The 19,608-nt window shown below is 47.8% G+C and overlaps 3 protein-coding genes across 4 annotated transcripts; 1 reads left to right on the forward strand and 2 right to left on the reverse strand.

The window, feature by feature from the left end:
* Nucleotides 1-1,509: 1,509 nt before the first annotated feature.
* Nucleotides 1,510-6,526, forward strand: LOC132258853 (fatty-acid amide hydrolase 2-A). Of its 2 annotated transcripts, none has more exons than XM_059756360.1 (3): nt 1,510-1,761; nt 4,736-4,916; nt 4,995-6,526. In XM_059756360.1, exons 1-3 carry the CDS (start codon nt 1,700-1,702, stop codon nt 6,378-6,380), a joined length of 1,629 nt encoding a protein of 542 aa, XP_059612343.1. In that variant the 5' UTR covers nt 1,510-1,699; the 3' UTR covers nt 6,381-6,526. The 2 variants fall into 2 exon arrangements, with proteins under 2 accessions (XP_059612343.1, XP_059612344.1); XM_059756361.1 differs by lacking the exon at nt 1,510-1,761 and adding an exon at nt 4,159-4,240.
* On the reverse strand, nt 6,494-15,183 carry LOC132258851 (stalled ribosome sensor GCN1). Its single transcript, XM_059756357.1, has 5 exons — nt 14,942-15,183; nt 14,768-14,870; nt 13,658-14,625; nt 12,746-13,589; nt 6,494-12,680 (listed from the first exon to the last, which is right to left on the reverse strand). Exons 1-5 carry the CDS (start codon nt 14,954-14,956, stop codon nt 6,610-6,612), a joined length of 8,001 nt encoding a protein of 2,666 aa, XP_059612340.1. The 5' UTR covers nt 14,957-15,183; the 3' UTR covers nt 6,494-6,609.
* Nucleotides 15,184-15,277: 94 nt separating this feature from the next.
* LOC132258852 (zinc finger protein swm) lies at nt 15,278-19,458 on the reverse strand. The gene is made up of 6 exons (XM_059756358.1): nt 19,287-19,458; nt 18,864-18,982; nt 18,579-18,763; nt 16,347-18,470; nt 16,073-16,201; nt 15,278-15,978 (listed from the first exon to the last, which is right to left on the reverse strand). The coding sequence occupies exons 1-6, from the start codon at nt 19,343-19,345 to the stop codon at nt 15,811-15,813; spliced, it is 2,784 nt and encodes a 927-aa protein (XP_059612341.1). The 5' UTR covers nt 19,346-19,458; the 3' UTR covers nt 15,278-15,810.
* Nucleotides 19,459-19,608: the final 150 nt, after the last annotated feature.

Consider the following 19,608-nt stretch of genomic DNA (forward strand, 5'->3'; position numbering starts at 1 on the left):
ATCGACACTGTTTGCAAACAATATGCAAATATTGAACTTGAGTTTCTTAATTCAATTTAACAGAATACATATTGTGTAAGTGTTTCAACTTCTCGCGTTTTCTACAACAGAACTCTCTCTCTCTCGCTCTCGCATAGGCGTGAAAAAGTTATTTTTTTGTGCATTTCATCAAGCAAATGCGATAAAATGCAGAGATTTTGAAATGAAAACCGACGCAGGCGTTTTTATCACGTTGCTTTGCATACACCAAGGGGGAGATAATATGCCTCAAATCTGGTACACCATTTCCTCTGCAGAATCTTCAACACTTCCAGACACTTCTGAACGTGTTTAAATGCATTTTTCATCGCTTTTTAGACTCATTCAACTACTTCTCACACACAATTCTAAATTTTATCACAATCTAACCTAAGTTTTGCCTTCAGAAAATGCTTTGAAATATTCTGACCAAATTGTTAGGTTAGAAATTGGGCCTAAAAATCCTTTTTAGACTAATTTATATCTTTTCAATCCTGGAAATGAGTAGATAATGACATTTAATTTATCGCGTTAAAGCAAAAACCGCGAAAATAACCGAAGAAAAATTTTTCTAGACTCAAATTGGATTTTTTGAGGTTATGATTGACTTTAAAGCTTTTTCTCAGATCAAAAAACTCAATTCTGTGTATTTTCTGAGAAATAATCTCAGCTTAAGCACAAATTTGATGATTTTGAGGGTTATTAAATCGACAAAATTTGTTTTAAATCAATCACATAACCTAGAAAAGCAACAAAAATTTGTTTATCCCTGTAAAATTATATAGAAAATGTCTCAATTTGTTGAAACTGAAGATTTTGCAGTGCAAATATACCCAATATTTTATCACTTCCACAAAGCTGTACATCACTTCCGACCATAATATCTGCCCCTTGGTATACACTGTAAGAAATTTGGATGGGAAAATATGCTACAATTTTCATCGCATTTTACACACTTTGCCCAAAGATGACGATTGTGTGTTACAACATTGATTTTGAAGAGGAGAAATTTTCTTTTCCAATGAACAGCAATCTTGTGTGTAAACATAAATCGTTAACTTTGCTGCACACAATCAAGATATCATAGTAACAAAATGTTACTTCATTAAGATTGTATCAAATTGCGTGATTCTCTGCATTTCCGCTCAAATTCTTGGTCTTTTCTTTGTGCACAGTATTAATACGAATGCAGTAAATTTGCCAATCTCGCCCGCGTCAAAGTCCATATTGTTGTGAATATTAATAATACCGGCTTATCTTATCGCACGACGTAAAATTTCCTTCGACAGCCCCCAAATATTTGCGGCTGCGATGAGTAGTGAGGAGAAAATCTCATTCATCCGAACACAATCTATGGAGTGATAGTGTAAAAATATGATGTTTGCACACTGCGGCTCTATTTACAAAACAATTATTCCCTCCTAATGATGAATACCAATGAAGGTGGTCGCATGTTCGCTCAGCAGCATAAGATTCAGTCTTCGAGTAGCAATTTGCGCCACGAGACGTACGAGCAGCTCGCAGTGTCTTTTTTCGCTGGATTTTGGGTGAACACAGAGCAGTAAAAGTGAAATTTTTTAACGAGAAAACATTTCTTTCTGCGAGAATAAAAAAGTGAAAGACTCGAGAGACTCTATAAACGTGCCATTGGAAATTTATATTGCACCTCAGCGGCAACAAGATGGATATATTAGCATCAATTTTGTCCACTTTCGCCAAATTTGTCCTTCGCAATGTGGATGAGTAAGTTGAATTTTCCCTCCTTTGGAGCAATTCTAGATTACAGAATTATATACAAATCGAAGGACGTCGATCGATTTGTCCGCAGAGCAGAGAATATCATATGGAAATTGAGGCGTGAGGTCAATGGTCACGTAAACAAGCGATCAAATATTGTTTATCTTCGCAGACACTCTTATAGAAGAACAAAAAAACACGCATAATAATATGACGTCTATTATGGGGCTTCCGATCAAACCACATTATCACTCTCATTAATGCAATATCATAAATAATCAAGTGGGGTTGAACTCGAATAAATACATACTGAACTTCAGACTTCGCTCTCATTCGGCAACTTGCACGAGTTATGTATAAAGATAATTATGCAATTTTTCAGCTGACCCACGATTCATTGAACTCCATTTACATTTCCATCCGTGGAAGTCAGCAATGTTTCTGTGTTTTTGTGCCTTTCGCGAGTGCGGCTAAAAGGGAATTTGAAAGCTTTGCAAATTTGCTGATCTTGAACTACTTAAGACAGATTTGAAGTGTAAGATGGAAATCAATCATAATTGAGTGTTAGGATTTTTATATGTAGAAAACAATGACATAATAAATAAATATATATTTGGAAATCAAATCAATTTTCTAATTCAACTTCTGTAGATCAACGAATGAATCGAAAACTAAGGAAAAATCGATTTTTCATAGTTAAAACTTTATTTATTTTTGAAAAGCTTTTTGTCTGTCATCAAGTCTGTTATAGAACTAAAAAAAAATATTGAGATTTGTATTTTATAGAACAATAGTAAGATATTTTATTTATCTAAATAATTCGAATGTAAAAAAATGTCAAATTTTGCATTGGAAACTATGAAAAGCCGATTATTTATTGTTTATTCTGTGCATTATTTCCTTCAAATATTCTTAGACTTTGAATTAATATATTATTTGTCGTATTTTTTAATTTTTTCACCTGCGAACTTTGTAGAAAAGATCATGTAAAGCAAGAAAAATCAATTTTTTTAAATTTGTTTAGGGATAAAAAGTACTGGAAGACTATTAAAAATCGATTTTTGAAAGTAATATTTTCAGTTTTTCAATTAATTTTGCTATATTTCAGTTAATAATTCAAGTAAATATCATTAAAATCAACCGTAAAAATTCAGCAAATAATAATTACAGAGCAATATTACTTTAATGAACTAAATTTGAGCTAAATTTTCAACTCTCTCTAGTGAAAAATAACAATTTTGACTTTCCTTAATATAATTTTCAATTCACAAAATATCACTCAAGAGAAGATCACAAGATTCCAATGAAAACTAACGATTAAATGATTATTTATTGTTTGTTTATAGAAATTGTATTTCAAGAAACTCTTTCTGTGAGATCATAAATACCAAAGATAAGAAAATACTCACATGTTTTGCAATTTTCATCTCAATTGTATTTCCTGAAAATCTTGCGTACAAATTCAAATTAATGTTTACGTTTTAATTTGTCAGACAACGCGATTAACATAATAACATTCACACATGATGAGAGAATTTGCTGGCATATTTTGTTTGCATGTTCAAATTTATTACATTTTGTAAAGCCGCAAAAAGAGGGAAAAAAACATCATTGATCCATGCGAAATTCCATGCTATTTTTTGATATTATATAAAGCCGCCACTGAGGATAATAAAAGAATAAAGTTTAAGCGAATTATGATGGCAATTTATATGAAGTAAAAATTTTCGCATGCAATATTTGAAGCTTCTTTGAGTGTGAAATTCACAGTGCTGTAAAACATCATCTTTCGCGATGTCAGCGTGGAAAATCATGTTATGATCTGAAGCGCACATGTGCGAAATAATCATGAATCTCAAGACACTTTTCAACTCATTCTTTGTGGCATTTGGAAGATCGATTTGTTTGGCGCTCAAGAGTACCTTGACTCACATTTGCATCTTTTTTGTCTGTTGCTCTCGAAATCGCAATCAATCGCGAATTGCCATTGAGCCAGAAAAATATAATACACCCAAAACATAATTCGAGAGTAATAGAGATCCTCATGATCAAGTCCATGGACAAAATTCACTTCACTTTTCTCAGCTTTTTGAGCCTCTCTTTTTGCCCACCTTTTTTTGAGTGGTGAACTGTGAAGGTTGTGAGGAGATTCAGCAAAACTTGTCTTGAGAAATTGTATTTTGAGTCCAAAAATGCCTTTTGGACTGTTGGAAAAGATAAAAACGCTAAACATGTTGATAGTGCATGAATGATTCTCCTCTGAAAACTATGGTTTTATTATGCCAGTATTATAAAATACCGGTTGTGGCGCTTATATACTGATCGCACACATTCATAAATATTACATTGATATGGAGTGGAAATCGCCACTGATCGAGAGTATTTGGTTCCAACAATGAAATCAGTGTTAAGTTACTATTCAATCAAAGTACATGTCTGCTTAGCAAACAATAGTCTTTCTTCAAGCTGTTCGCGAGACTTTGAGGTATAATTATTACACTGAAGTTGTGTGCTTTCCGCGGTGGTTTATCAATTTAAACTGCTTATAAATTACAATAAAATTACAATAAAATTGTAATTTATTTTCTCTCTCTGTGTGGGATGTATTTTTGTCCAGTGAAACTGTTAAAGAGAGGCGGACGATTTCAAATATCCAAAATCATGTCGTGTCGGAGAGACGAAGAAAAGTGTGTAGAAATTTTCTCCATGCGCAGTTTCAAGTGTCGCGCGAGACAAAAAAAAAGAAGTCTCAAAATATATATCTGTAAATGGTACTCACGAAATTTCGTCTGTCCTCTTCGCCTGTGACTTTTTTCTTATGTTTATTGCATATTATGCGGTCTCTTCGGCGACGTTTGTTGCTTCGCTCGCGAGAAATCACGCTAATTTCTCATGCAGCGCGTCTTCCTGACAATCACTTAACACACAATTCCCAAATACGGTATTTTGATTATGACTTTGCTTCACTTTTTCCGCATAGAACCATGAGTTGGATCATCCGCAGATTGCTGCGAGGGGCAATGATTGTCATCAGCTGGTTCGTCATTCCGTACAGTTGGATCAAGACGTTCGGCACTAAGCGGCAGAAACTTCCACCGATGTCGAATAGCCTATTAGAAATACCTGCAGTTGACCTGGCGCAAATGATCCGCACGCGGCAGGTGAGTTGATTATCTTGCATAATTTATCTTCTTCTCCACAATGGATTTCTCACATGGAATTACCCGCTCTGTTCCCAGATTAAGAGTGAGCACGTGGTGAAGGCATATGTCGATCGATGCAAGCAAGTCAATCCGCTGCTCAATGCAATTGTGGAGGAGCGCTTTGAATCTGCTCTGCAGGAGGCGAAGGCTGTGGATGAATTCCTGGCCAGCACCACCAAAGCCGTGGAGGACATTGAGAGAGACACGCCACTGCTGGGCGTTCCAGTGTCGGTCAAGGAGAGCATCGGCCTCCGTGGGATGTCCAATCAAGCGGGTCTCCGCTTCGAGAAGCACCGCAGAGCCAAGGAGGATGCACCCAGTGTGGCTCAGGTGCGAAAGAGCGGTGCCATCTTCCTCCTGGTCAGCAATACACCCGAGCTGTGCATGATGTGGGAGACATTCAACAACATCACGGGTCAGACGAACAATCCCCACGACTTGAGACGCACTCCGGGCGGTTCCAGTGGCGGCGAAGCGAGTCTTCTCGGCGCTGGTGCAACCTTGCTCAGTCTGACCTCAGATATTGGGGGCTCAGCGCGTCTGCCCGCGATGTACACGGGGGTTTTCGGGCACAAACCCACACCTTTCGTCGTCTCACCATACGGCCATGTGCCCACGAGTGGAGATCCTCGCTGGGGAGAGTACTTCACGGTTGCCCCAATGACCAGATATGCAGTGGATCTTCCGCTGCTCCTCAAGTGCATGAGAGATCCCGAGGGACCGGCAGTGGATGTGGACCAGAGTGTCGATGTCAAGACCATTAACTACTTCTACATGGACAACGACGGACCCTCTGGACTCACGCGTCCACTCACATCCGACATGCAAAGAGCAATTCTTCAGGTGGCTCGACACTTCAATGCCCAAAAGGTTGACATTGATCTCTTCAAGTGGTCATTCGACATCTCCGTGTCCCAATTGCTGCGCATTAAGGACATCGAGACAATATACAATCACTCCTGGGAGGATGAGAAGAACAAGAAGCTGTCCACGGAGTGGCTCAAGTACCTCTTTGGCTGCTCTAATCACATCTTCAGTTCAGTTCTTATTGGACTGCTGCAGAAGTTCATCCAGAGTCTGCCACAGCGGCGTCACGATCAGTTTGAGGGCATCGCCAAGGAGCTGAAGAGTCAACTGGTGCACTTGTTGGGCACAAATGGAGTCTTCATCTATCCCTCCTTCCCAACCAGTGCCCATCAGCACTATCGCATCTTCCACAAGCTCCTCGACACCAGCTACATGATGGTCTTCAACACTCTCGGCCTGCCAGTGACCAACGTGATGGTGGGCATGGACAAGGACAACCTCCCGATCGGCGTGCAGATTGTGGCCAGTCCGCAGCAGGATCATCTCTGTCTCGCCGTGGCCAGGGAGCTGGAGAGTGCCTTCGGCGGCTGGAGGAAACCGCCACAGGCCAGCTAGATCATTCTCAGTGCTGTGCATTGACAACAGCGATTAATAGGTAGATTTATACAGAATTTTTACTGACCTTTGTGAATATGCGGTGTTTGAGGACAACAAAAAAATACCTCCAGTATTTAAAGTAATAAATTTTTATTGAAATTAAACACATCGACTTACGGATTGACGGTTGAATAGATAGCGTATGACTACAGTTACGGGGGAAAATCCACACATGATGGAACTGTGATCAAGATAGAATTGTGTCGTCCAAATCTTCTTCTTTACCAACTGGCTGCAGGGCCACCTTGCGCAGCACTTTGGTCACCACCTCACTCAGGGACTCCCTGGCGCCCACCTCCAGCAGTGACATGCACTTCTGATGCGTCTCCTCACCCGTCCTCAGGCGCAGCATGGCGATCAGTGCGATCTCCGAGTTGGACTTCACATAGCCATTCTTCTCCTTGGTGCCATTCACCAGCATTGGGATGACTGGACGCAGGAATTCCGGCGGCGTGTTCTCAGCGGGCACCACCTTGGCCAGGTAGTTGCACGTGTTGGCCAGCAGTTGCTTCACCTCGTTGCTGTTGTGGTTCATGGCGCGCACGAATGGTCCCATGAGCGCTGGCGGCAGACTCTTTCCCGCGTTCATGCAGTGCTGCAGCAAATATCCGGCCGATCGCACGGCATTGCACGCCACTGGTGTCTTGTCCGACGTGATGCAATTCACAATCACCTTGCATATCTTAGCTTCATACTTTGGCACATACACCACATCCGGTGCCTCCTTCAGCACCACAAACAGCGCCGAGGTGCGTCCATGCCTCAGCACCCAATCCTCAGAGTGATCCTCGTTCAGCACATGACCCACGAGAGCATCATCCAGTTGCTCTGGCGACAGCCACTTGCACAGGGCGCCCAGACAGCCACCCACAGCACTGCGCGACACATCCTCGGGGAAGTTCAGCATCGACACCAGCGTTCCGTAAACCTGCTTCCTCAGTGGCTCGGTCATCTTATCGCCCGCCGGCGAGGTGATTCCGCGCAAAGCCTGCAACATGGTCTCCCTCACGGCGGAGTCGTCGTTGCCCTTGATGCCAGTGTGCATCTCCGTGAACAGAGGATCGGCTCTGGTGTGAATCATGACAAGTTGCGCCAGCGCTTGGCCAGCCTTGATGCGCACCATTCGATTGGGATCGTGTAGAGCCTTGAGGAACGTCGTTTGCAATTGCGGCAGGAATTGCTTCAGCATTACACCCACTTTCCTCAGCAGAATGGCCAGTGTTTCCAGCACGGACGCCTTCACGCCAGCATTGAAGCGATCACCTAAGATACGAATCAGAGGACCCGTGATGTGCACCACCGATGGCTGCAGGGACGTCGCCGATGTCAGTGAGATCACCTCACCAAGTCCCTGAGCGGCGTTCTCCTTCTCCTCGGGCAACCCATTGAGAATGGCCTCGCGGAACACGGGCAGAAGGGGCGTGATGCCCTTCGGGAGACAGAATCCTGGTAACTCCTCCCCTTTGAGATCACTCGCAGCAAAGCGAACAGCCTGTCTCACGTCCGACACATGAGCTATCTGCTGGGCCGAATCCAGTGTCTTCGTGACAGCATTGAGAGCCTCCCAGGATCTCTGCAGCACATCCCTGTCCGTGTCGGCCAGAAGCTGCATCAGACCTCGCAGCAACTGCGGCACATACTGACTGTAGTCTCCCGGGGAGTGGGTACAGAACGCGCACAGGAGCGTGGCAGCTGCTCTCCTCACGTCCGCCTGATTGGACTTGGTGGACAGCATGAGAGTGTCCATGACAGTTCGCACGCCGACTTCGTCGCTCACGGAGAGAATTACGGCCTGACAGTACTCCAGCTCCTGTGTCTCGTGCGACTGGCCCTGGGCCGAAGACAGGGCCGTGAGGAGTGCTGGCAGTATTTTTGGCAAAAACTTGGTAAGCGCTTCGCCCGCAACCGAGGCCAGAATCGACAGAGCCTTCGTGTTGACCGGAGTTGCCGTGAGCTGTGGCACCAAATACGGCAGCACCACGCGAGATTTTATCGCCATCACCTGTCGCAGGCCATCCAGAGTGCACTCCACGACCACAGGATCCGGATCACTCAGTCCGTTCAGCATTGATGGCAGGATGTCGTCGAGAGCACGATTTCCCACTGTTGTGTGCAGCGAATCGAATGTTTTGGCTGCTGACATTCGAACTTCCACGACAGGATCGCTGAGAGCGCGTCTCACCGTCGGCACGAGACTGTTCACGAACGTGAGCACCATGTCCTTGGACGTGGAAGCCATAATCTCAGACAGACCAATGCACACACCCTGACGCTGATCAGCTTGCTCAGAATTCAATCCACGCTCCAAAATCGGAATGATCTCCGGAAGGACGCGTTCGCCAAGCTTCCGCACGAGATCCCCAAGAGTCCTGGCGGCCACTTGACGCTTATCAAAACTCGTACTCGCCAGACATCCCAGCAGGAGGCCAAACAGCGTCGGCAGGATCTCACGGAGTGTGCGCGGCGTGTTGGTCACGACCACCTTCCACACGTGCAGGGCAGCTTGTCTCACCATCAGAGACACATCGCTGCGTCCCATGTACAATCCTGCCAGCACACGATTACGCCTCTCAGCGCCCAGAGATCGGATGATGGCAGTGTGAGACTGCTCTGTGCCGAAGTTATCGTCCTCACTGGCAGTCTCCGTGGTCATTTTGCCAGATACACCGGAAATGCGATACAGCAAGTCGCCCAGGAGTTGAACTGAACTGAAGCGAATGCGCCAGTTGTCATCGAACAGACCCTTCTCCAGTTCCGGCAGCAGGAGCGCTATTGCAGACTCCGCGTACATGTTGACAATCCTCTGGCCAGCCTTCAGCGCTGTCTCTCGCACATACTCATTCTCATCGGCCAAAGCCTTGAGGATCGGATTGATGATCTGTCCAATGTACGGCGTGAACTCATTGGGGAAGGCGGCGGGCATGTAGATGAACATCATGATGTAGCCATCCTTGACGTGAGGCGCAATATCATTGCGTTCGGCTGTGCTTATAATCTCAGGCATGAGTTTGTGCAATTTCTCAACTCCCAGCCCACCAACGACCTCCGAGAGACCTTGAGCGGCTCCCGATCGATCCACGCTGCTGCTCTCGGACGTGAGTGTTTGCATGAGCCACGGAAGTAGATCCTCAAAGGATGATTCACCCATTCCTCGCACCATTGCGCCCAGAGCACGAGCCGAAACTGCTCGGACTTCTGGCACAGGATCCAGCAGAGACATCTTCAAGCCCGGAATAATGTTGGGCAGATACGGCGTGAGATCCTTCTGGTCTGTCAGTGAGTACATGTTTCCAATAATCTTCGCTGCCATCTTCCTCGTCTCCGGAGATCTCATGATAAACGCTCGCTGGACAACAGGCATAATGAGAGCCAGTGACGGAGCATCGATGAAGTGGACGAACTTCGTTTCCAACAGACTCTGAAGACATGCAGAAGTCTTATTGGCCGGATCTTCAAGTGCGCGCAGAAGAACGGGGACAATTGCCTGAATCTCCGGATTCTTGATAACTGATCCAATCACACGAAGAGCATCTGCGCCGGCTTCTTGCACCTTCGAATGGGAATCACTCAACACTTCAATTAGCTTCGGCACAATGCTTGGGAGACACGATGAGAGCTGCTTTGGGGCACAATATGCCATGGCGCCCAACAATTCCACCGAAGCCGTCTTTGTGCGCCACGAATCCTCATCGAGAGCATTAAGGAGGGCGGGAAGGACGAGTTTAACACCGTACGCTGACAATTTTCCCATCACAACCTTGGCAGTGTCATCAGCAGACTGACGAACATACTGGGACGAGTCGCCGAAGCACTGGAGCAGGAATGGGAGCACGTGAACGATGTAGGGCTCAAAGAGTCGCCCCAGAGTCTTGCACAGCATCTCAAAGGCAAACAGAGCACCTTCGCGCGACTTGTAGTTCTTCTTGTCCTGAATGTAGTTTGTCAATTTGGTCATAATGTCCAATTGCTTCAGCGATATGATGCCCAATCCCTTCACAATGCCCGCAATGCCATAAGCTGCTCCTCTCCTTTCGCCATACTTGTCGGACTTTATCAGCTGATGCAGGAGCTTCTTGATCATCTGCTGCGCCTCATCCTTCACCGACGGAATCAAGTATGGCAGACAACTGGCCACAGCCTCCTGGACAGTCTCTGATGGTGTGGCGAGAGCCGCCAGAAGCCGCTTCACAATCGGCTGAATGCGTTCATCGTTGACTTCCAAGTGACGAGCCAGAGATCCCATCAGAATCACGACAGCTTGACGAATGTTGTCGTAGCGACTAGAATTGGGCGCTTTGTCCAGAAACTCCTCAAACACCGGCAAAAGCCGAGCAATTGTGTCCTTTCCATGCTTATCAACAATGGCCAAACTCGCGGCCAACATCTCCTTGTGCACCATTTCATCGCGATCGCCCAATCCTTTCGACACCATGAATTGAATGGTGGAAAACACTTGCTTCTCATCGAAGAACTGTGATATTTCTGTCAATGCAAATGCAACGCCTCGACGTGGTCGCCATTGATCAATTGCCGGTTCAATTTCACGATCAAATTGATCGAGTTTTGGCGGAATCATGGCCAATTTGTCATTATAGATGCTGAGAAGTTGATCGAGAATCTTCTGCAGTGGTGAACTGTCCTCCATGAGGATTGAGACCAAACAACTCGCAGTTGCCTTTTGAATGCACGATTCTGGATGAATGACATCACTCATGAGATTCATTGTCATGTCATTCGGCAGAATAAAGCTCGAGTCTGTCCACAAATTCTCCGCCAACTCGCGATTATCATCACTAATATCATGCTTCGCTATCCACAATCTGCAGATGAGATGACGATGAAGATCGGAATCATTTTTGAAAGATGGAAAGGTTTTCACGAGAATCAGAAGTGCTCGCAATGCAACATCTCGAATTGACTCCAAATTACTCTCGATCGCTTGCAAAAGAAGCTCCAATTCAGCCTTCGTCGGCAGTGCACAGTACTCGCGACCACTTGTGGCTTCGGCGACATCCAGCAGAGCCGCCACAGCTTGAGTCTGCACGCGTCCGCGATTGCTGCTGATTATGCCGAGCAAGAGTCGCAGCATTTCCAGTCGCGGCAAGTATTTGGGATGACGATAATCCGTGGAAGCACCGCGATCCGTCATTCCACGTGTCTGCGCGTGATGACTAATGATTTGAATGCCGCACAGCAATAGATTCTCATCCTTGGACACTGGCGTCATGTTCATGCACTTCTTGAGGAACTCAAAGGCATAGCAAAACGCTGGGCCAGTCAGTATTCCCTTTTCCACATCCTCCTCTTCGGCCTCTCCATTTGCAGTCTCATTCGACACCCTGTCGGCGGTGAACGCAAAGAGATCCATCAAGACATTCGTCACACTGTCCGTCACCGGCTCAGTCAGCCACTCCGCCGGCAGATCACAGTGAGGCTCGTAGAGACGAATTGTCGTTATTGCCAAAGTGTCCCGCAAGTTTTGCTGTGAATCCTGAAAGCATGACATCCGCAGGCTATTGTACAGCTTGATGAGGAGCGGAGCCGCCAGAGGATTCTTCAGCTGTGCCAAGACAATCGGCAGCAGACAGCTGAAGTGTGTTGCCAATTGCTCGGGATTTCCGCGAGAAACACTCTCAATCATCGATATCAACTTCAGCAATTTCTCATTGACATCCGCCAATCGAGCTCTGATTGCATTCTCCTTATCAGTTTGATTCTTTATGGCCTCCTTCTGCTTCGGCGTCAACTGAACAGGCTTCGCCTTACCCTCCTTCCGCCTCTTCTCCTCAATCTCCCGCCTCAGCTGCAGCTCCTCCATCTGCTCCTTGTAGCTGTACACTTTGTTCTCCCGCTTCATGCCCGACACTTGGTAGATGTCGTCCGCATTCGGGATCACGCTCTTGTCGTACAACTCCCCTTCGGGCGTGAGGAATGTAAAGTACTCATCATCCGTCACATTGGACATGGCCTCGCTGCCCAGCTGCGACGAAACGAGCTCCATGACGTGTGGCAAGAGAATGTCAGGATTAACGCGACTGACGGTGGACACAGAGTTCTCGTACATCGACGTTATGCAGTAATTCGTGAGGAGAATCTCGAAGATCTTTCCACTGTGAAGATTTATAAGGGTTTTCGGGTCAACACCAATTGCCTTGAGGATGGATTCCCACAGATTGCTCTTAGCGCTGATCAGAGCCGAATGGTGGCAGCAAAGAAGGGAATTCAGAGCTATTTTCTCAGCGTCAATTGGCTGCAAATCTGCCAAAAAATCAGAGATTTAGCTTCAAGGAGTGATTTGAGGTGAAATTTGTGAGGGAAATTACCTTCAATTGTGCACAGAGTCTCAATGGTGTCAATAAAAGCTGTCACTGGAACACTTCCATCCTCTCCAGCGTCAGATTCCTGGTGAATTTTCGCATTTTCCATGTAATTCGTCAGCTTGGCCAGGAACTCAATCGTGAAGATCACTCCATTCTCACTGGTGGCAATCTTCCTGGTGAGCGATTGACAGTAGATCCTCACGTTTGGCGATGAGACAGTCATGCAGTACACAGCGGCCTTGTACAACACCTCCGGATTGCCCTTGAGGCGATCAAAGTGGCAGAGAAGGAGTCTCTCAATCAGCAGCATCACGTGCTTGAGTGTGTCTCCCGGAACGCTGGAGATGAATCGCTCAGCCACAAACACTTGCTTGTTCAAATCCAGTATGATGCTCCAGAATACTGATAACTTCGCCAACGCCTCGTCGTCCAGCTGCTCCTCCAACAACAGAATCAGACAACTGGCACACAATCCCTCAGTGACTGTGGGAATCTGCGTGGGATTCTGGGCGGCTTTCTCCACTGTCTTCAGCAGAAAGGGCACCAAATCCTTGCCATTCGTCAGCGTGCCACCCTGAAGGCACGCCAGAAGCCAATCCATGTAGCTGATGCGGACATTCTGCGTGGCCGATTTGCCTTCGATGCCCTTCCGGAACAGTGGAATTATCTTGTCGGGCAGTTGTCCCTCGAAGTTACTCGCCCAGAGACTGAACATCTCCAGTGAGTGACAGAGAATCTTCTCGTGCGTCTCTGACTCGAGAATTCTGATGAAGTTCTCCATCACCACACTGAGAATGGCGTCCATGGATTCGGGCAGAAGACTGTTGAAGCTCAAATTTCCCACACCCTGAAATCAAAATGCACACATTTTCATTTTCATTTGTGAATTTCACAATTCAACGCAAATTGACTCACCTGAAGCACATTTATGCGATACTCAACGACCGTTATCTTGCCATCTGAGCCATTCCACACGCCGAAAATGTGCTTCAGCAGCTTCTCAATCGTCTCCGCGTTCTCACACTTCTCCGAGAGGTACTTGAGGGAATCCGCCGCCTCCTGGCGCGTCACGTCGTTCTTGGAGTAGAGATTTTGAATGAGAGTCTTTCCCATGTCCATGGCAAAGTCACTCATGTCCACATCCACTTCCTTCACAATCGCCCCCACGCCTTGCAGGATGATCTCCGGACTGCGCAGCATGGCGCGCTGAAGGGCGGGCAGAATGAGTGTCTGGAACTCCTCCTTCGTGATGGACTGCAGAATGGTCTGGCAGAGGGTGAAGTAGTGGACATTTGGCTTGGTTTTCACACTGATCAAGCCCTTGATAAAGTGCTCCAACACCTTCGCCTTGTGCCTGGTCAGGAGATCCTCCTCTGGTCGGTTGCTCTCGCAGAAGCAAATCGCAGCGGCGATCAGGAGGATGACATTCGGGGCTGCTTCCATCTTCGCTAGAAGCTCAAAATACTCCACCACGAGATCATCGCGCTGCCAGCACGTCTCGAACAGCTCGTAGGCTTTCTGGGACAATTTGGGATTGCCCACGGACAGTGCCAGCTGATAGAGCTGCGACTGATGCTCCACGAGCTTCGGGAACTCCTTCTGGGTGACGTCAGAGTCGACATTTCGGTGGATTGCGAGGAGATTTGACCAGGTGAGCGCAATTACGGCGGCTTGCGATGCCTTGATTGCCGGCGCCGCCGCCAGATCCTTCGTCAGGAGCGTCTTGAAGACCCCATTGAAGTGCTCCAGTGTCCAGTCATTGTGCTGCTGCACCAGGGCGACAATCAAGCTCCGGATGAGCGCCTGAGACGGCGGATCACGATACTTGGTCAGCGTTGTGCCAATCACTCGGCAAATTCCCTTCACCACAGTCGTATTTATGCCTGGAGAGAGAGAGAGAGAGATTAGGTTATGTTGTGAAATAGCAGAAATATGCACAAAAGCAGCCACAAAATCGCCACTTTCACCGCAGATAAGCCACACTGCACAGCCACAGAGGACGACGCAGCCAAGGATTCCACTCACCCGGATTGGAAAGGATTGTGATTACGTTGTCAATCAGGGGCTTTCTTTCCTCCACGCCAACATTTATCACGCGGTTGGGGAGATCTTTCAGCGCCTTCGCGAGCTGCAATTCAACAGATATTCACGCAGATTAGCACAATGCCACGCATTTGGCATCATCACCGGCTTACAAACCTCGGAATCTGCCATGATTTGGTGAAGAAAAACTTTCCGCAAAAATTCCTCACACTCTCTCACTCTCCAACATCTTTTCACCAACTGCGCGATTCTCCGCGATTTTCTGCTACGCGGCGCTGCTGTTGCCAAGATCAAATTGTAACGGACGCAAACATGTGATTCCAACTCTCAATTCTTTAACGAGAGTTTTTCTTCTTTTCTCTGGGGCAAGAAAACACAATATGTTTAATCTCAATTATTACGACTTGTTTATTTTATCGGCGTTTGAATTCCTCTTATTTTTCCTTTACTAAGTATTTTAGATTTCTTCGGTGTCTTTCTTTTTCTTCTTCATTTCATCTTTTTTCTTCTTTCTTCATTTTTTTACTATATTTTAATAGGATATTTTTCATTTTTCTTTTCATATTTTCTTAGAAAAATGTTATTCAAAAATTTTTTTTGTTGTTGTTGTTTAATATAAATCATACAGTTTTCTGTAGTATTTCTTTTTTTTCGAAAAAACAGCGTTCATAAAATTACTTTTGAACAATGAGAGAGAAAAAAAAACTTAAAAATATATTTTTTGTATGAAAATCACAAATGAATTTTCATTTACAAAGTGGACATATATAATTTCATTTTGTTTTTCTTTTTAAATTAATTGCAAATGAAACACAAAGTAAAGCAAAATGATAATCCGTAAGTATTGAGAAGTTATACAATATAACGCAAGAGAAATTTTTAAATTACAACTCTATGAAAAAAAAATTCTTCAAGGAAAATTTCTTAGAAACCTAGTTAAAAATGTACATAATTACCATTCATCAGCTTATGTGATTCTTAAAGATTAATCTTTTTGAAAGCTCCAAGCAAATTCAGAAAACACATCAACGACGCCACGAACGATCCTCCGATTCGGCGTCCTCCTCCGACTCCGCATCCTCAATCCTCAGCTCCACAGTCTCCAAGTCAGATGTCTCGATGGCATCGGCATTCACCGCAATTGCGTCCACCTTCTGCACGTCCAACTCCACCTTCTTCGGCGACCAGCTCACCTGCAAGGAGAGGAAAATCAAAGGATTGTGAGACTCTCTCTCTCTCTCTCTGGGCAATCTTGTGAGCCTTGTAAGGCACAGAAAGGACGCGTACCTGCAGTTGCTTTTCCTTGAACACACGACCGCGCGTCATGGCCTGTTCGGCATGCAGACGAGTGGCGAAGGAGATTGTCAGCAGAGGGATACTCACGTCCAATTCATTCTTTGTGATCTCACCAAAGTGCTGCAGGAATAATGCAAAAGAAGGTTACACAAATGGTAAATAAATTGATCAAGAGATCTCTCGAGGTGTGGTTTCATATTGGGAATTCAGCTTCAAACACGCGACTTTCTAATGTAGCCAAAATCGAAATGTTAATTGACTTTACCTTGAAATGCCCCAGAATAGCATCGCTGTCTTCAGCCTGGAAGCCCGTGATGTACAATGTGGTCGGACGTCGATCAACACTGGTTGATCCAGGCGGAGCGGGTCTCACGCGTGGCGCTCTGACAGGAAAGTGTGTCCTTATCGGCGCCACACGATACGTCCTCTGCATCTCAAGCAACTTCTTCTGAATGGCCGTGGTATCCTGACCCTCTTGCTGCTGCGTAATCAACTCCAGCTCCACATCCAGCAATTCCTTCTGCTGCTGCTCCTTCGACTTCCTGCCCGGCGGCACATTTTGCGTCTGACTGGCAATCTTGGCCTGCTCTGCCGCAATCTCCTCGCGCAACTTCTCAATCTTGTCCTGCATATCCTTCACAGACTCCATCATGCGCGGCCGCTGCGGATCATTGCTGTCCGCGCGGTCCAGCACATCCAACGCCAGGCGCATCTGCTTCAGCAACTCTTGCAGCAATTCGTGCTTTCTCTTGTGCAAACCATGCGCCAGCTGCACAGCCGCCTTCACTTTCTCTTCCTGCTTCTTGCGCATCAACTCCACCGTGTTGCGCGTGAGGCGATTCGTCTTGAGACGCAGCTGAGCCGCCGTGGCGACCGCATTCGCCGCACTCGTCACCACACCCGCCGTCTGCGCCGTCACCGTTGTCACCGTGTTCACGCCCGCCGACGTCGAGGCCATGGGCAAGCCCGTGGGCACAGCATTCTGACTAGGATCCGCGGCGGGCACCGGATTGGCGGGCAGATTGTTAACCTGATACTGATTGGGCGGGAATGGCTTGCGCTGACCTTGCAGCATGTGCTGCTGCTCCTCCTTGCCATGCTGATCCGGACCACTGTTGTTGCCCGGCACGTGCCAGAACACCTTGATGAAGCGATTGTTGAGCACCGCCTCGGTGCTCCTGTACGCCACGTTGGCCTCAAAGTGCTCCGAGAAGGTCACGATGGCCGCCTCGGGGTCGCCATCGTAGGATATCTGGATGTTGACGATCTTGCCGAACTTCGAGAAGTGATTGTTCAAGTGGGCAATGGAGTTCAGACCCCTTGGCACTTTCCGGATCTCCAGGGAGCAGTTGGTCTTCGGTCCGCCGCCGCCACCGCCGCCCGACATGCCGCCACCCATGCGCGGTCCCAGCCGACTGCCGATGGGCTTCCTCTTGGCCGGACCCTCGGCAATGGCCACGGTGTCCTCGGGCTCGAAGCGGCGCTTCACCTGCGCCGATATGTCGCCACCGGGCCCATTGGCGTCGACAACAGGTACGGAGATCAGCTCTCGCTGCAGTGGAGTCGTCACCGATGGGTTCAGGGGGAATGCAAAGCCGGCGCCCGGGCGGAAGTTGGCTCCTGGAATTCGGGGATATGTTCCACCGCCGGCGGGGCCGCCGCGATGGGGCCCACCGCCCGATCGGGGCCCCATATATCCACCGCCTCGTGTCCACATGTCCGGCGCATCGGGATTGTACTCGCTGCTCACGCCGCGCATGTGAGAGCCGGTCGACTGAGCAATGATCAGGGGATTGTTGATGTCCTCCAGCACCACGGGATCCACGCCGTGATCCCAGGGACACGTCTCGCCGCGCATACAGTAGCCCTTCTCGTCGAAGTCACGGCATCGCTGGCGCTTCCCTCCGGCACTCACGCCGCGCATCTCCACGTCGGCCGAGGCGTTGGGCGACATCGATCGGGACATCTTCCTGGGCGTCGGCGACCGACTCCGCGACTGCGAGTGGCTGCGATTGCGCAGGCGCCCGTACGGCTTCGGGGATCTCTCTCTGCGATCGTAGCGGCGCGCCATGGGAGACTTCCGATACTGCCGGCCGCCCTTCTCCCTCTCCGCCAGACGCCGATCGCGCGATCGCGACTTCCTGTTGCGCTCGAAGGAGCGCGAGCGCGACCTGGAGCGCGATCGCATGGAGGCACGTCGGCGGCGGGAGTCTTTGTTGGCCAGAGGCGGCGGCACAGCCTCCTTCGCGGCCACAACCTCCGCCGATGGCACAAACTTCAGCTCGCTCACTCCCGATGGTGTCGACATATTTCCGTCAGATACAGATGAAATTTGTACTGGAGATATATCACTCTCGCTCGTTATCTCTCCAATCTCTTTGGCCTTATTCTGTGATATTGAGAAGGAAAGCAAGGAGAACAATTAGTTCCTCACACAATTCTGCACTATTACGGATGGACAAGTGACCTATATTTGAGACACTTGAAGCGGACTTACATCCAGTGGTGGGGTGCACTCTCGGGCGCCTTTGACCGCCTTCCCCGGGTCCATGGCTGTGGGCGGCGCGGGCAGAGCTTGCGGTGTCGGGATCGCGGGAGCAGCCGTCGCTCCTGGGGTTTGTGCCTTCACATACTCTTCCGATTTGATCACGGCGACTAGCTTGTCTAAGAATGGCTTCGTCTCTGAAAATAGAACCGCCGCCTTGGTCAGTCTCGCCGCCACGGGAGGGCGTCTGGCGCTCCGGGAGGGCGCCAAGGTCGCCCGGAGGGTAAAACTACTCACCAGCACCGAGGAACACGTCCAGCTGTTCCAACATGCACTGTGTCAGCTCCCGGATGGGCTTGTCCTTCTTCAGCAGCGCCAAGACGTAGCGCGCCAGGGCGGACGGATCAGCATCACATCTGAAATGACAACCCATTTAACATGCTTGCGGGCGAAAACGTTTGTCGGCCAGAAGGGGGCGATTGGGAGTGAGAGGCTGGGCCTCCCCAAGTGAGTGAGAGAGGTCTATTTATAGCCACGCGATAGCGCATCCGGAGAGGAATTGAGCCATTTCCTCCACGGCTGGCCACCGAGGGCACTGGCTGTGGGCACAACGGCGCGCTTTGGTGGGCCCTGCGTGACTCTTTGCCCACTTTTTCAGTCACTCTCGCGCTGCCATTGCCGTCGCACTAATTATGGAAATGTCGCGCTTGGGATACTCACAGTGGCTCCAGTACACCAGTCAACCAACTCTTGAGCGCCTCAGGATTGTTCACGTGCATCCTAATGCCTTCACAATCTACTAGACTTTTCAGAAATCCTCAGAAGAACACTTTTTCCCAGCCTCTGCAAAATTTTCTTCACAATTCCAAGATGGTGTCACGTTGTCATTCAGTCGATGAGTTCATGACAACACCGAATGGCATCATCGATGATATATCGAAGAAATCGATATCGATTCGAGCAGTTTCGAAAAGTAACTGCTGCCTGCGTTAAAATCTTTCAGCGTGAGATGATAGAAATTGGAAAATCATGAAAATAATGC

This window comes from Phlebotomus argentipes, unplaced genomic scaffold (genome assembly GCF_947086385.1).
Source record: "Phlebotomus argentipes unplaced genomic scaffold, Phlebotomus argentipes genome assembly scaffold_4, whole genome shotgun sequence".
Taxonomy (NCBI): domain Eukaryota; kingdom Metazoa; phylum Arthropoda; class Insecta; order Diptera; family Psychodidae; genus Phlebotomus; species Phlebotomus argentipes.

Coding starts and splice junctions, on each gene's coding strand:
- LOC132258853 (XM_059756360.1), top strand. CDS start 1,700: ATGGATATATTAGCATCAATTTTGTCCACTTTCGCCAAATTTGTCCTT. Junction 1,762..4,735: donor GTCCTTCGCAATGTGGATGA/GTAAGTTGAATT, acceptor TTTTCCGCATAG/AACCATGAGTTGGATCATCC. Junction 4,917..4,994: donor AAATGATCCGCACGCGGCAG/GTGAGTTGATTA, acceptor CTCTGTTCCCAG/ATTAAGAGTGAGCACGTGGT.
- LOC132258851 (XM_059756357.1), bottom strand. Junction 14,626..14,767: donor CACAATCCTTTCCAATCCGG/GTGAGTGGAATC, acceptor CTCTCTCTCCAG/GCATAAATACGACTGTGGTG. Junction 13,590..13,657: donor ATCGCATAAATGTGCTTCAG/GTGAGTCAATTT, acceptor TTTTGATTTCAG/GGTGTGGGAAATTTGAGCTT.
- LOC132258852 (XM_059756358.1), bottom strand. CDS start 19,345: ATGCACGTGAACAATCCTGAGGCGCTCAAGAGTTGGTTGACTGGTGTA. Junction 18,764..18,863: donor GGACGTGTTCCTCGGTGCTG/GTGAGTAGTTTT, acceptor TTCTATTTTCAG/AGACGAAGCCATTCTTAGAC. Junction 16,202..16,346: donor CTATTCTGGGGCATTTCAAG/GTAAAGTCAATT, acceptor TTATTCCTGCAG/CACTTTGGTGAGATCACAAA.